The sequence below is a fragment of the Capra hircus genome, chromosome 4, assembly GCF_001704415.2.
Source record: "Capra hircus breed San Clemente chromosome 4, ASM170441v1, whole genome shotgun sequence".
NCBI classification, from domain to species: domain Eukaryota; kingdom Metazoa; phylum Chordata; class Mammalia; order Artiodactyla; family Bovidae; genus Capra; species Capra hircus.
Genome location: NC_030811.1, coordinates 17,112,714 through 17,129,297, shown reverse-complemented (window position 1 = coordinate 17,129,297; position 16,584 = coordinate 17,112,714). Strand labels below are relative to the sequence as shown.

The window sequence follows — 16,584 nt, the reverse complement described above, 5'->3', positions numbered from 1 at the left end:
CTGCTCTTGTTAGTGTCCTTCCCATGGCCCACTTCTCAGCACTCTACCTGTTCTCTGTGGCCAATTTTGCCCTTATGGCTTTGCTCCATCTCTATACAATTGGCTCTCAAAAACTCCTTCTCTACTTCAGATTTCTCTCCCGATCTCTCCAGGGTCTGGGGCCTCCTGAGCATCCTTACCTGTCTGCCCACCAGGGACCTTGTGCTCAGCTTGGTCACCGTGGAAGCTGCAATAAATCCCCTCCACTTATTCCTTCCCCAAGCCCTTATCGTGTTACATGGGACCACAGGGGCTCCATCAGTGGAGCCAGAAATTGGAAGGTTATCTTCAGCAACGCTTCACCACCACACTCAAAGACCAAGAACTGTTGGTTCTGCCCTCCCCGTAATCTCAAAACCCAGCCCCCTCCTTCCCATTTCCACATCTACTGCTCCATTCAGACCATCCTCTCTTACTTAGCTGATCAGTGTCTCTTCACTGGTCTCCCATCTCAGCTGTAGCCCGATCTGCCTTCCGAGAAGTATTTCTGTTTAGAAATAATAATAATAATGTTGGTGCTCAATTTTTGGTCCTGCCCTGGCTTTTCACTGATCCTAAGATAAACTCTGGTGTGGCCCAACTGCTTTGCCTCACCTGATCCCCTCCACTCACCCCCAGCATCTGATGCCCGCAGGTAAGCCTTAGCTGTGTGCCGCTTGCTGACTCCGTTGGTCCAGTCTAAGCTCAGGTGTCATTTGTTTAAAGCCTTGACTAAGGAATCCCCTGGTGGTCTAGTGCTTAGGACTTCAATCCCTGGTCGAGGAACTAGGATCCTGCAAGCTGTGCAGTGTGGCCAGAACTTTAAAAAAAATAAATACAGCCTTTACCAATCTCCTTCCTCCTGATTTTGCCCCTTCTGTGCCCTGTCTGTCTATATGTCACAGTCTCTAGAACATAGACGGCAGGTAGGTGTTTACGTGTCTGCTTCCCTATCCTGGGAGCTGAGCTCCTTGGAGGCAAGACCTGCAACGTGGGGCCTAATATGCAAGGATTCTGTTCCCCAGTGCCAAGTGCATACAGACAGTCCAGTGCTTGTGAGCTGATTGAAGGAGTGACAAATGGAGGAACCTGCGAATCTGACCCCTGTTCTCAGAAGCTGGACAGAGAGCTTGTAATACGCTGGACGTTGTTGAGGAGACTGGACTGGATTGGAGCTAGCTGAGGTTTTCTGCCTTCCACAGAGTCCCAGCCTCTTCTCCATGGAGATAAAGCAGCTGCTGCACCCCCTCTGTCTTTAACTGCAGCAACTCTGCACCCCAGGGGCAGAAACACAGAATAAACTGTATCATACCAGGCTCTGGCTGGGTGAACTATGAATATTTAAATCAATATGTGATTTTAGATTTAGGGAACAAAACTTGGATTTTAAAGCCAGAAGATTGGGGTTTGAGCCTGACCTCTAGGATTTATGAAAAGTATGATATCAGACGGACTTCCTCAGTGGCTCAGCTGTCAAGAATCCTCCTGTAATATAGGAGATGTGGATTCAATCCCTGGGTCAGGAAGCTCCCCTGAAGGAGGGCATGGCTACTCACCCCAGTATTCTTGCCTGAAGAATCCCATGGACAGAGGAGCCTGGCAGGCTACAGTCCATAGGGTCTCAAAGAGCTGGGCACGGCTGAAGTGACGGAACACGCACGCACACGATCTCAGAAAGTCTTGTAACATTGCTGAGCTCCAGGTTTTCCCTCTGGGAACCCAGGAATGAAAAATCCTGCTCACCTACTGCCCCAGTTTGCTATGAGGCTAAAATGAGGTTACAGGTCAGTGTATGACCTGGTTACAGGTTACTTGATCAGTTATGATGCTGAGGACACCCCGCTGTCCTTCCCCTCAGGGTCCCATAGGGCACGTTCTGAGGCTTCAAACCTTGTCAGAGACATTGGGCTTCACGCAGGCCAGCTGGGAAGCTTCGGCAGAGGAGGAAGGCATTTGCACAGGCAGTTTTTAAACACAGGGAACATGGAGGAAATACCACACAATTTATGGATGAAAGCTTTAAAAAGAAACACAAGACTTAAGTCAAAACAGTTGACTCAACTCTGGGGGAGGCATCTGCCTAGATGTAGGAGACAAAAAAGCTAGAATTGGAGTGGGTTGAGACAGAGGGGTGTCCCACTGAGTCGGGTAAACGGACACGTTGATACACAGCAGGGGGCAGGTAGCCAACTGCCTCTCTAGAGGGTATCACCTACTAGCATTTTTGAAATTCCACTTCTGAGACTGTCGCTTGGGTTATCCTCACAGTGATATGTGTAAGGATGTTCACCAAAGACTCATTTGTAGTTGGAAAAACTCGAAAACAGCTTGAATGCCATTTAACAGAGGATGGACCTGTATGAATTACGACGCAGCCATCCAGGGAAATTCCAAGGAGCAAATGGTGCACATGTCTGTTGCTGCTGTTTAGCTGTTGTGTCTGATTCTTTTTGAGACCCCAGAGACTGTAGCCCACCAGGCTCCTCTGTCCATGGGATTTCCCAGGCAAGAATACTGGCGTGGGTGGCCATTTCCTCCTCCAGGGGATCTTCCCGACCCAGAACTCGAGTTCCTGCATTAAAGGCAGATTCTTTACCGTTGAGCCGCCAGGGAAGCCCCATATGTCTGAGTATGAACGTGGAAAGATATTTACCATAAGGTGAACGAGAAAGGCCAGTTGCACATGGCAAGGATATGATGATCTTGTTTTCATAAAACTAAAAATATACCAATGTTTGCATATGTGTAGAAAAAGATAGTGGGGGACATAGACAAGTTGGTTCACAGAGTTTACCTCTGGGAGTTGGGATTGTAGACTATTTTTTATACAGTTATGTAGAGTTGGCTGTTTTTATTTTCTATTTTGGCTGCACTGGGTCTTTGTTGCAGTGCTCAGGCTTAGTAGCCCTGAGGCTACTTAGTTCCCTGACCAAGGATCAAACCTGAGTCTCCAGCATCGGAAGGCAGGTTCTCAATCAGTGGACCACCAGGTGAGCCCTAAGTTGGTTTTAATAGACATGTATTGAAAAGAAAACATTTAGAGAATCGGTTCAGTTCAGTAGCTCAGCCATGTCTGACTCTTTGCGAGAATAAACAATCTAGAGAATAAAGGCCTAATATTTAATGATGGTATTTATTACAGCAACAGTCTCCTCCTCATTCTGGAAAAATCTCAACCAGCATGTCTCTGCATTGCATCACAGATACCCAAGCTGTAATACATCCTTAATCATGTTACTCTACTGATGCAAAGCCTAAAACCTCTCATGTTTGACCCTTCTGTTCCATCTGGATTAATTACTGTCCACAATTCACTGAATATTATCTCTGCTCTGAGGCGAGTGTTGAAAGGGGGTGATGATCTCTCTACGGCATTTAAAGCTTCCAAAAATCACACACAAAGGGCTCCAAAAATACTAGTTGAGGAACTCGTTGGGGTTCCCTCATGGCTTAGATGGTAAAGAATCCACCTGCAATGTGGGAGGCCTGGGTTCGATCCCTGGGCTGGGATGATCCCCTGGAGGAGGGCATGGCAACCCATTCCAGTATTCCTGCCTGGAGAATCCCCATGGGCAGAGGTGCCTGACAGGCTGCAGACCATGGGGTCACAAAGGGTCAGACAAGACTGAGCGAATAAACTCAGCGCATGAATAAGAGGAACTGGTGTCTCTAGGGGAAGTGACCACCCCTCGGGACATCCCTGAGCTGACTGCCAACAGCAAAGCCATCTCCGTAAACCGGGCAGGGCCTGTGACAGGTCCATCAAAGCCATCCCCATGGGAAGGGCAGGGCCTGTGACAGTCCCACAGCCCCATAGCAGGATGGGAGGCATGTCTTCAAGATGCAAAGTCTGAGAAGAGATGAGGGTCCACCCTGGTCTCTGTCCCCAGGTACCGTCACTTTCTCTTTCTGGATTTCCGTTTTTCTCTCCGTAAGTAAGAGCCCGGCTTGGTCAATATTTCTCCAAGCGCATTCCTAAGATTACAACATCCAGACTGTGTTCATACATGTCCTTTAAGAGGGATTCTGTGGTCTAATGCATTCAAGGAATGCCACTCTCTGTACCCCACTGTTGGAGAGTCACCGTGCATGTCGGTAGGTTCGAGTCTCCAAGAGGTCTTACGTAAATAAACTTATGTATCAACTCACTCCAATATTCTTGCCTGGAAAATTCTATGGACAGAGGAGCCTGGCAGGCTACAGTCCACAGGGTTGCAGAGTCAGACACAACTGAGTGACTGAGCATACACGCATACAGTACTGGTCACATGGGATGAGAGACATAGAGTACGGAGAGAGGACAGGACATCCCAAAGGGCTTGGCAGGGACATGGGGCACTGGTCCAGATAGGTGTAGCCATTGGAGGACACCCAAGTAGGGATGCAAAACAAGCAGGCAGGTCAAATTGTTAGAGAATAGGAAAGATGCTTGGAAGGAAGCTATTTGGTATTTGCATGGCTCACTCTCTTATTCGGGGCTGTCGCTCATCAGTGCATCTGGATTTAACTACCATTTGCATATTGGTGCCTTGAATGATGGACTATCACCTTTTGATAAAGAGTATGGGCTTTGGAGTCATACCCCCCATGCCTCAGTTTCTACTTCTCTAAAGTAGGATTAATAATAAGCATTGCCTCCTAGAGTAGCTTATGAGGATTAAGTGAGCTAATATGTCTGGATGTTCTTAGACTAGTATCTAGCACATAGTAAGTACTCCATAAATGGTACTGTCAGTAGTAAGGATTATTATTTGTATCTGCAGCCGAGATTCCTCTCTGACTTGACAGCTCCACTCCAGTGTCTCCTAGACATCTCAACAGCACCAAAACCCAACTTTTGACCCCAACAGTACCCCATCTTTTCCCAGCCTTCTTCATCTCTGTGAAGGGCTCTCCCTCAAGTCAGGAACATGGGGATCAGACATGCCGCCTCGCTCCCCTTCTGTCTTCCTCCAGTCCACCAGGAAATTCTGCAGAGTCTGTCCCCAGAATAGATTTCAAACTCATCTCCTTTTCTCCTCCTCTCATCCCTACTCTAGTCTGAGCAGCCTCGTCTCACAAAATCATCTTCCAAGCGGCTCCCTGCTTCTCTTTCCATGAATTCTTCACGCACAGCCAGAACAACTCTTACAAACAGAAATATGACCCCACTAAACTGCTAAGTGGCACATAAAATGAAGCCCTGGCTGCTTGCTGCGGCTCTGAGCTGTCTGGCCTCTGTGGAGTCTCCTCCTTTCCCAGCTGCTCCTCCAGCTGGCCCGCTGGCCTCTCTCCAGTTCCCACAACAAGGGGAGTTTGCTTCCACCTGAGAGCCTTTATCGGGTCACCTTTTGGCCCAAAGGCTTTGCCCATGGCGCTTTACCTGATGTCTCCCCCTCACCTGAGCCTCTTGGCTTCGAGTTGTCCTCCCCAGATTTCCCTCCACACTCTCCTAATGGGTTATCCCAGTTATTCCCAGTCACAGCCCTGTGTTCATGGCCTTCTCAATGCTGTTCTCAACATGCAATTTATCTACTTGTTTATTGTCTGTCTGTCCCCAGAGAAAATTCTCCAGAGCCCAGTGCTTCTTTCCAAGCACCGTAAACTCAGCATACAGCCTGGCCCCTCGACCCACGATGAATGAACAAAAGACTGTCATGATGAGTGAATGGTTTCCTCTCTGATACACCCTTCCTGTTACTAAAGGTGTCACCAGCTGATTAATAAGCAAAAAATAATCCAGTCCACCTTAGTCAGATAAGCTCAGAGATAGAACAAAGGGCCTTTACACAAACCTACAGGTACACTTTTAGACATTTAAGAAATCCTCCAACTCATGATGAGAGGGCTGACACGAGGCAAGATCCTTAGGATTCGAGCAGGGATCCCACTGAATCCCTAGGGGCCAGGGGACCCCATGGATGAAATGACCTTGAAAAGTGAAAGCACAAATTGCTCAGTTGTATCCGAATCTTTGTGACCCCATGGACTTTACAGTCCATGGAACTCTCCAGGCCAGAATACAGGAGTGGGTAGCTTTCCCTTCTCCAGGAAACCCAGGGATCTTCCCAACCCAGGGATCAACCCAGGTCTCCCACATTGCAGGCAGATTCTTTACCAGCTGAGCCACAAGGGAAGCCTGAGAATACTGGAGTGGGTAGCCTATCCCTTCTCCAGGGGATCTTCCTGACCCAGGAATTGAACCGGGGTCTCCTGCATTGCAGGTGGATTCTCTACCAATTAAACTATTAGGGAATCCCAAACGACCTTAGTGGGATGGATGTCCTCAGTGCAGCTGGCATTTTTCATCAGTCTGATGTCTGGCCTTGAATTTTTCTGGGACATTCAGTTTCCTGACCCATATGAGCATTTAATAACAAATTAATTTTTTTTTAAAGCATGTTCTTTCTTTAAGGAGTACTTGTCACGATAGAATTCTACGGTTGCAGCCATTCTCTTTCCCAGCAGACCTTGGGTCAGGTCTGCTGCTGCTTCTTCCAAGGGAAGTTAGCGTAAATGTTTATTGGCAGTACAGTCATCAAGAAAATAAAGTTGCTGATTCATTGCCTCACAATGAAACCCTTTGTTTTTCCCTCCTCTTCCTTCCTCTTTATAAGGAGACACTTCTGAGAAAGGGTACACTTCGGGGACCCATATCTTGGGATATTTTCTTGGTTGCCTATGTCTTCTGTCTGCAGACTGTGGGTTCCTGTAACAGCTGGGGGATCAGCCTTCCTCTTTCCTCGGCAGTATCACCCCTCTAGGGTCTCTGAGGAACAATGGAAGTCTTAGGGTTCTTCAGGCTGGAAGTGAGTGGCCCCATGGTGACGGTGGCCCTGTCCGTGGTCTTCTTGGCCCTCCTGAAATGGTAAGTGCAGCCAGTATGTCCCAACCATGGTGACATTGTCAGAAATAGCAGTCACAGAGCCGTGCTGGAACCAGGGTGGGGTCTGTGGGAGTGTGTTTTTCTTCCCCTTTAATCTGCAGGGAGTTGAGTATTAACACAGCTTCAGAATTAAAAGCAAACAGCCAGGTTAATCTTTTGCTCTAATGCATGTGATGGAGGTGTCAGGAAAGGCTGGTGATTCAGTGACTGAGAACGCTACACATGATTAACTTTGAAAGAGAGGGAGAAAGCAACAGATTGGCAAGGTTTGGGCAGAAGTATTTCCTTGCATCCCCGTCCTATCTCCCCAGGCTGGATTTACAGCAGATTCAGCCTCTTGGTTCTGATGACGTTAAAAGCAAAAAAAAAAAAAAAAAAAAAACAGATAAAGGAGCTGTCCGGCGATGTGGTCTGGCGACGTGCATGGGAAAGTCACTGCAAAGGGATTTCTGTAGGCTTAAAGATAAAGAGGTGGAACTAATTTCCTTGTTTTCTAATGTTTGATAGAAAGGGATGAATGTAGTGTGTGCAGTGCCACCAAGTCTGAGACCTGGGAGGATCTCAAATTTAAACTGGAAATAACTCCCCGTGATCTTGTTAATTCAACAGGTTTTCTGAAGTCTGACTTAATCAGAGACTGGATGTGAGGCCCCACAATATGCTTCATTTATGCATATTCACCTTGTCAGTGAAAGTTATTAAAATTACCCACTCCATCAAAAGCACCTGGATTTAGGCAGCTCTGGCTTTTGAAGGGAAACTGGAAAAAATAATGGAGAGTTTGAGTTTGAACAGAATTTCAATTTACGTTTCTGGTAGTAATAAAGCCTCCTCTCGATTAATAACTGGGAAAGCACTTTGAAAAGCATCAAGCATTATGCAAATGTGAGGTATTATTCTTTTGGAATTTGCATAGCTGAAAATGGAATTCACGTTTGATGTTCTATGATGATGAAATTACTTCTTGGAAATTGGCTCTGAAACCCAGCTTCAGTCCCAGTGCTGTTTTGCTTTCTAACTGGTTTAATTATCTTTTGAACTTTTCTCAGTGTGGCTTATCTTGCCTCGAAACCAGCCACGTGCAAACCCAGGAGCAAGTGGTATGCTCCCTCCCCGACCCTCTCCATCCTTCCATCCATCTCAGTGTGTTTCTGCTCAGAGATGGACTTAACACAGTGCCTGATGTGTTCTGGGTGCTTAGTAGATATCAGCCAGTATCATTAACTATCATTTAATGTGACCTAAACACAGAGGGAAATAAGTCTTTTGTGCTTCAGGTATATTTAAATTTTCTCATTAATATGCTTATTAATATTAATTTCTCATCAACAGTTGTGCACTGACTGTAATTCTCAAAGTGTGTTCTGTCTGAGGCCCCCATGGTCTCACAGCATCCATGTTTCTATTGTACACTTCACTTCACTTCCCTTGTTTCTGTCGTTATTGGGTCTTTTCAGTTTCCATAGTCTTAATTTCCAGCTCAGTGCCTGATATATATAGCATGGCTCCGATAAATGTCTGATGAATGGGTGAGTGAACTGCATACATTAATGCTGTGCCTCTCCTGGAAAGGGGCATGTGTCCTGAGTGATAAGCTGCTGTAACTGGGTGTTTCTAATCAGTGTAGATCAGAGTCACGGCTAGTAACACCATACTGTTCAGCAAGGCAGTTGTGCATTTGTAATCTGTTCTGGGGCCATGCTAATAACCTGGGTCAAAGACACTGAGATTAGAGAGAGGCATGAAGCAGAGGTGGTGAATAGGAAGCCAGAGCCGACTTCTATTTGTTCTTGCGAAAATATTTATCGATTTGTTCATGTGCGCCAGGCGTGGCGGGAGGCCCTGGTACAAGGTCAGAAAACAAGAGGTCTAGATCAGATGCCCAAGGTGGGGGAGATGTGAAGGTTGTGGCTGAGCTGGGTGTCTGGGGAGGATGATGCTGAAGAGGAGGAGCCTTGAGGGGCCGTGGATGTGGTTCCTATATCCTGAGTCTATCCCGGGATCAGCTCAAGGTCACCATCCCTGAGCTCTCAACACTCGTTTTCCAGGCAAGAGTCCTGAGTAAAGTGAAGTGAAAGTCGCTCAGTCATGTGTGACCCCTTGAACTATACAGTCCATGGAGTCCTCCAGGCCAGAATACTGGAGTGGGTGGCCTTGCCCTTCTCCAGGGGATCTTCCCAACCCAGGGATTGAACCCAGGTCTCCTGCATTGAGGTGGATTCTTTACCAGCTGAGCCACAAGGGAAGCCCAAGAATACTGGAGTGGGTAGCCTATCCCTTCTCCAGGGGATCTTCCTGACCCAAGGATCGAACTGGGGTCTCCTGCACTGCAGGCAGATTCTTTGCCAAGTGAGCTATCAGGGAATCCCCAAGACTCCTGAGCAACAGACATTGGCTTGAATGAGGCAGGGCCTCCCTCCCGCTTCATTTTCTTGACAAGAGGCATATGGGAAAGAGAAGGGCACTCAGAGAGAGCTGGGGGCAGAGAGACCCTCACAGCATCTGCCCCCAAGGAAGTCTTGTGCAGGGTGCAGTTTTGAAGGTTTAAACTCCATAGTCTTGCCTGTTAAGAGTTCCGCCTGCCTCTGGACCAGGAGAGCGTGCGATAAGAGCCTCAACTCTGGGAAGGTAACACGAGGAGGACTGCTTCTTGCTGGTCCACCAGCCTGGGGGTTCATTCAAGTCAGGGGCGAGGTCCCGTATCTCACTGCAGTTCTGGAAACCTCCGTCCATGACTTGCCTGTTCTAGTGTCTGGTTCAATGCAGGCAAAGTGAAGAAGTCCACATGTGTCAGCTCGGCCCCCGGGGTGTAGGCTTCGGTTCTCGCCTCCTTCAGCAGCTTCATCCCCCAGACCCTGACTCCATCCTGTGGGCTTGGCAGTTCCATGAATGGTCACATGCTCCACACACCCAGGCCTCTGTTCTTGCTGCTCTGCATGCATGGAATCCCCTTTCTCTCCTCTTTCCTTTGAGGAGCTCAGGGGCACCTCCTCATTGAATGTTCTGCTTGCCCACGGCACTGACCAGTCCCACTCACTGTGGCTTTCCTTGTTGTTCTCACCTCTATCCCCCGCTCCTCCACAATGCATGCATGCAGTTGGTGCCTAATGAATGTTGGCTCTAATCTCCACTGGTATTTTCTTGCTGGCTCTTCCCTTAGGCGTCACAGCTCAATACAAGTCTTAATTCTTCTGCCTACATGCATCATGCTTTTCCTATGGCCTTTTCCGTCTGAACCAGCTTGGGGTCCATGTTCTAATTGGACCCCAACAGGTGTGCTGTTTTTGGATCTCCACTCACCTTGCAGAGCAAGACTGTGGCATCTACTTAAACATTTCATGAAGAAGTAGATGTATGAATTTAGAAAGCAGAAAAGAATCAATTTCATTTTAAAAGAGACTATAATAGTATATTTTGATAGTTTTTCCCCAAATGGTATTTGATACAATTTTTTTGATGACAGTCACTAAAATTGATAGTTATGAGGCTGAACAGTGTGCACTGGGGTCTAAGGGGATCAGGGCTACTTCCCTGGGGGTTGGAGCTGGGGATGTAGGATGCACTAGCAAGAAGCCCATGAAGCTTGTGATCAAAACACGTGACAAAACATCGTAAAAACTCATTTTTCTGTATAAAGTTGTTTGAAATCCTGACTTTTGGAAGAGATTTATGTCCAAGAAGTAAGTGGTGTGAGTTGAATAGTGCTAGAGGCAATCTAAAGTACAATGTAATTAAATCTTGAAGAGCGCCTATGAGCTGGCAGCTTTTGGTAAGACGAGGATTTCTTTATTAAGAAAGAGTGTAAAGTGAAGTGAAAGTGAAAGTTGCTCAGTCATATCTGACTCTTTGTGACCCCGTGGACTATACAGTCCATAGAATTCTCCAGGCCAGAATACTGGAGTGGGTAGCCTTTCCCTTCTCCAGGGGATGGATATTCTCAACCCAGGTATCAAACCCAGGTCCCCTGCAATGTGGGCAGATTCTTTACCAGCTGAGCCACAAGGGAAGACCAGGAATACTGGAGTGGGTAGCCTATCCCTTCTCCAGTAGATCTTCCCAACCCAGGAACTGAACCAGGGTCTCCTGCATTTCAGGTGGATTTTTTACCAGCTGAGCTATCAGGGAAGGCCTAAGAAAGAGCGTAAGGATTCCCTATTTAATAATGTGCAAATTTACTTGCCCCATCCATACAGACACAAAGTAGATTAGTGGTTGTCAGGAGCTGGAGGAGGGGAGATGGGAGTGGTTGCTGGTAGGTGTGGAGTTTCTTTTGGGGGTGATGAAAATGTTCTGAAATTAGATAATGCTGATGGTTGCACAACTCAGTGAATATACTAAAACCACTGAATCACATACTTTAACAGGATGAATTTTATGACATATGAATTATATCACAATAAAAAAATTCATCTGTACAGGGGAAAAAAAAAGAAAGCGAGAGAAAGAATGTAAGGAAATAGCCCAAATATTAATGGTGGTGGTTTAATTGCTAAGTCATGTATGATTCTTGTGATCCCATGGACTGTAGCCTGTCAGGCTCCTCTGTCCATAGGATTCTCCAGGCAAGAATACTGGAGTGGGTTGCCATTTCCTTCACCAGGGGATCTTTACCACCCAGGAATCAAACCTGGGTCTCTTGCACTGCAGGAAGATTCTTTACCAACTGAGTTATGAGGAATAGTGGTAGGATTGTGGGTTTTTTTCTTCCTTTGCTCTTTCTGCATCTTCCATATTTTTAAAACAAATATCAATTACTGAGCAAAACTACAACAAAAAAGGTTTTGCTAAAAAGAGTAGGGAATTCCTCCTCTGTAGCAATGAAGAGGAAAGCAGTCTTATGCTTTGAACATGGAGGTTTCAAGACGTACTCTCCAATAGCAGAGTAGAACATACAGGAGAATTTGGAATAATCGGGAAACTTCCTGGCTGATGAAGCAGTGAGAAAAGTAAACTGTGGTTGGTGCGATAAGTGGCTAAAGAGAGAAGAGTTGTCTTGGGAAGGTGGAAGGGCTCTTAATGCCAAGCTGCATTTAAGTCTGAGGAGCCTGAGACCCAGAAGTATAAACTAAATGGACATTAAAATAGGAACAGGGTAAGTTAGGGTTCTGATCAAGTCTCATTCTCAGTTTAGTTCAGTTCAGTCTCTTAGTCGTGTCCGAGTCTTTGTGATCCCATGGACTGCAGCACACCAGGCTTCCCTGTCCATCACCAACTCCCGGAGCTTGCTCAAACTCATGCCCATCGAGTCAGTGATGCCATCCAGTCATCTCATCTTTTGTCATCCCCTTCCCTTCCTGCCTTCAATATTTCCCAGCATCAGGGTCTGTTCCAGTGAGTTAGTTCTTCGCATCAGGTGGCCAAAGGATTGGAGCTTCAGCTTCAGCATCAGTCCTTCCAATGAATATTCAGGACTGATTTCCTTTAGGATTGACTAGTTTGATTTCCTTGCTGTCCAAGAGACTCTCAAGAGTCTTCTCCAACACCACAGTTCAAAAGCATCAATTCTTTGGTGCTCAGCTTTCTCATTCTAAGTCTCATTCTAAGATCAGGTTAAATTAAGTTGTGAATAGTGATTATTTAGACAAGACGACAATGAAAGGTCCATCCCTGTCTGTACCTGGAAGTTTCTTTCTCACAGAGCTTGCTTTACATGTAGAAAAACTAGATTCTAATTCTAGATCTAAATCTAATTTCAGACATATTTAAAAGAAAACACTGGGACTTCCCTGGTGGTTCAGTACTAAGACTCTGAGCTCCCAGTGCAGAAGGCCCATGTTTAATCCCCGATCAAGGAACCAGATCCCACATGCCACAACTAAGAGTTTGCATGCCGCAACTAAAAATCCTGCGTGCCACAACTAAAGATTTCACATGCTGCAGCTACAGATCCCACATCCCTCAACTAAGACCTGGCACAGTCAAATAAATATTTAAAAAAGAGAAGAAACCACTGCTCCCAGGGCGCAAGTTGGTTCAATGTATGCAAATCAATAAACGTGATACACCACATTAACAGAATGAAGATACACCACATTAACAGCTAATCTACAATTATCTCAATAGATGCAGGAAATGCATTTGACAACATTTGACTTCCTTTCATGATAAAAACTCTCAACAAATTAGGAAGGAAAGTACCCAAACACAACAAAGGCCATAGTTCAGGACAAACTCACAGCTAACATCATACTCAAGAGTGAGAAGCTGAAAGTCTTTTCTCTAAGGTCAGAAACAAGACAAGAATGCCCACTTTTGTCATTCGGCATAATGCTAGAAATCCTAGCAGAGCAATTAGATAAGAAAAGGAAAACACTGATATCTAAATTAGAAAGAAAGAAGTAAAACTCTCTGTTTGCAGAGCACATGCTCTCATACCTGCAATATCCTAGACTCCCCCCGCAACCAAAACCCATCAGAAATAATGAATGAACTCATTAAAGTTGCAGGATACAAAATCAACACTAAAAAGTCAGTTGCATTTCTACAGACTGACAACAAACTTTCTGAAAAAGAAATCAATCCCACTGACAATAGCATCAAAGAGAATGAAATACTTAAGGATAACTTTAATCAAGGAAGTGAAAAGATCTGTATGCTGAAAATTTCATCAATAGGACATTGATGAAAGAAATGGAAAAAGCCACAAAATACATGGAAAAAATCCCATGTTTATATGTGGGAAGAATTAATAGTGTTAAAATGTTCATAGTACCCAAAGTGATCTATGGAGTCAATGTAATACCTATCGAAATTCCAATGGCATTTTCCACAGAAATAGGGAAAAAAAATCTTAAAATTTGCATAGATCCACAAAAGACTGAATTGTAAAGTCACTGTTGAGGAAGAAGAACAAGTTTGGAGGCATCACAATTCCTGATTTCAAACTATGTTACAGAGCTATAATAGTCAAAACTTGTGGTTCTGGAATAAAAACAGACACATAAGCCAATGGAATAGAATAAAATATCCAGAAACAAACAGTCAACTAATTTTGACAAAGAAGTCAAAATAGACAATGGGGAAAAGATAGTCTCTTTAATAAACGATGCTGGGAAAATTAGATAATCGTATGCAAAAGAGTGAAATTGGACCTTTATACCATAAATAAGGAGAAGGCAATGGCAACCCACTCCAGTACTCTTGCCTGGAAAATCCCATGGATGCAGAAGGTCCATGGTAGGCTGCAGTCCATGGGGTCGCTAAGAGTTGGACACGACTGAGTGACTTCACTTTCACTTTTCACTTTCATGCACTGGAGAAGGAAATGGCAACCCACTCAGTGTTCTTGCCTGGAGAATCCCAGGGACGGGGGAGCCTGGTGGCTGCCGTCTATGGGGTCACACAGATTCGGACATGACTGACGCGACTTAGCAGCAACAGCAGCAACCATAAATAAAAATAAACCCAAATCAGATTAACAACTTAAATGTAAGACCTGCAACTGAAAAACTCCTAGAAGAAAACATAGAGAAAAAGCCCCTTGACATTGGTCTTGACAATGATTTTTTTGGCTATGACACTAAAAACACAGGCAACGACATCACAAATAAGCTAGTGGGACTACATCAAACTAAAATCTTCTACATAGCAAAGGAAACAATGGACAAAATGAAAGGCCACCCAGTACCTTCTAGATTTACTCCATGACTGCTTCATCTGCTGACGGTCTTGCTTGGGCTGATCTGTACTGGATCTAGCTGCTACTTGTGCTGGTGAGAAACAAGTTGGATAAGACCCAAGGGGTCCGCCGGGACTGCTCCCTCTCCTGCCTGGACACCCTACTCTTCCTCCTTGGCAGTTCTTATGGTGCTGAGTGACCCAGGGCTCAGGAAATACCCTCAGGAGGCAGCTTTCGGGGGCCTCCTTGTAGCTTCATGCATGATTCTTGCGTCTCATCTTCCTGTCTTATTCCTTCAGCCTTTCTGGGTCACCAGCCAGGCACAGGCAGCTTTGGGAAGCAGGAAGGTATTGAGCTGGATCTTGAGATGCAGGGAAGCACTAGCAGAGAAGAGGAGGGTGGACACTTCAGGTGGGATGGTGTCAGAAGTGAGGGTGACATCGGGCTTTGTAACATTTAGTGGAACAGACCACTCAGAGTGTGATTAATGGACACATTTGAGAAATACATTTTAGAGGCCGTGGATAATTTCTGGTGCCCTAGAGCATCATAGAAAAGGATGCCTGCTGTTTCCTTATTTTTTTGTGCTTTTGTCTAGGATATGATGGGTACTTTGGTTTAATAATTCAGTGATGAGCTTGGAGATAAAATTGAGCCTGCTTATGAAACCTAGGTCTGTATTTCCTTGAGGACCATTTTCACAGAATATTATTTTTTGTTTTCTCTCTTTTAAATAGTTGTGCACAATATCCCCAGCCTTCTTCTTGCTTTATTGATTTTCCTGAACGAGAGGACGAGGTATGACTATAAAGTAACGTGACTGATTATTTTAGCATACGCACCAGAACTTATACAGCCAAATGAATTTTATGACCTTCAAAGGCATTTTCCTGATAGGCTGAAACCTATGGCGGATCTGCCATATCAGAAGACACATTCTCAGCACTTTTCTCTGGAAACGGTCCTCGGTGCGTGAATGCAGTCTTTTGACCACCCTCAAGGCGCAAATCATTGTCTTTGTTGAGAATGGATTGATTTTTTAAAAAACAGCCCACATTTTGGCAACTAGGCGATTAGACTGGGTAATATTATTTTTAATCCCAAGCAAAATGTGATTATAAAATAATAAGTCTTGCTGTCCTTTACCGAGAAGTTTATGAGCCATTTCTGGAAGCCGGGGGATTCTGTTGGGCCATACTCATTGGACATATGAGTTGCTCTTAGTCAAGCTTAGTTTCACTTTAAAGACAACAGCAGCAATCATTTTAACACTTATGGTCATACATCCTTTTATCTTGTAAGGAATTCAGGCTTCTGGAATTGGTAGCATCAGCTCTTTGGGCAGAGATGAAAGAAGCAGCTCATTCACTCTATGAACAAAGCAGACCATCCGATTTGTGTTTGTGCCTTACTGAGCTGTTTGCTGCTCCCCCCCTGGGAGGGCAGTGGTTCTTCCAGAAATAAAACTACTGCACAGACCCTCCCCTTCACCCCCGAACGTCATGATCACAACCAACCACACAGGCTGCCGTTTGCCTTTGAAGGCAAGGGCCTCACCTTTGGGAACCTGAACTGTGTTCAGGGACTTGTTTCTGCTGGCCAAAATGACACACATCTCCATAAGAGGGCAAGACTTTGGGGAGAGCGGGGATGGGGGCAGGTATCATGCAGGTAATGGATTGGCACTTCAGGGAGGAAGGGCCACCTTGTCCCTGGTTTGCCAGAAATACGTGATGCTGCACAGTGCCTGGGGGCTGGGGGACAGGAGGCACATCAGCTGAGAGGGGGGACCCCCGGAGCCCTGCTGTCTCACAGTCCCCACCCCCACCCCATCCCGGAAAGAGTCGAGAGCTGGGTGACCCTGCAGAGCCACCTTAAGGCCCCAGGTGGTCTCACAAAGATGTGTTAGCTTTCACCTCAGCACACGGCAGTTCCTGAGCTTGGCCCCAGAAAAAGGATGGCCCCCTCTTTTTTTGGCTCAAAGATTTCTGGGAAAATGGTGTCAGAGAATGAAGGCAAGGCTAACCACTACTGATGGCGGCTTCAACCAAAACCCTGTTTCCCAAGCTCCACCCAGACCCCC

General features: G+C 45.7%; 1 protein-coding gene across 2 annotated transcripts in view; it reads left to right on the top strand.

Annotated features, from left to right (window-relative positions):
• The window catches only part of TBXAS1 (thromboxane A synthase 1), a 169,411-nt gene continuing 159,446 nt past the window's right edge, over positions 6,620 to 16,584 (top strand). Inside the window, exon 1 of one of the 2 annotated variants that reach the window (XM_018046871.1) lies at positions 6,620 to 6,865. In XM_018046871.1, the coding sequence (XP_017902360.1) occupies positions 6,777 to 6,865 (89 nt within the window). In that variant the 5' untranslated portion in view covers positions 6,620 to 6,776. The remainder of the gene's footprint in view (positions 6,866 to 16,584) is intronic. The other variant, XM_018046872.1, reaches the window with a different exon arrangement.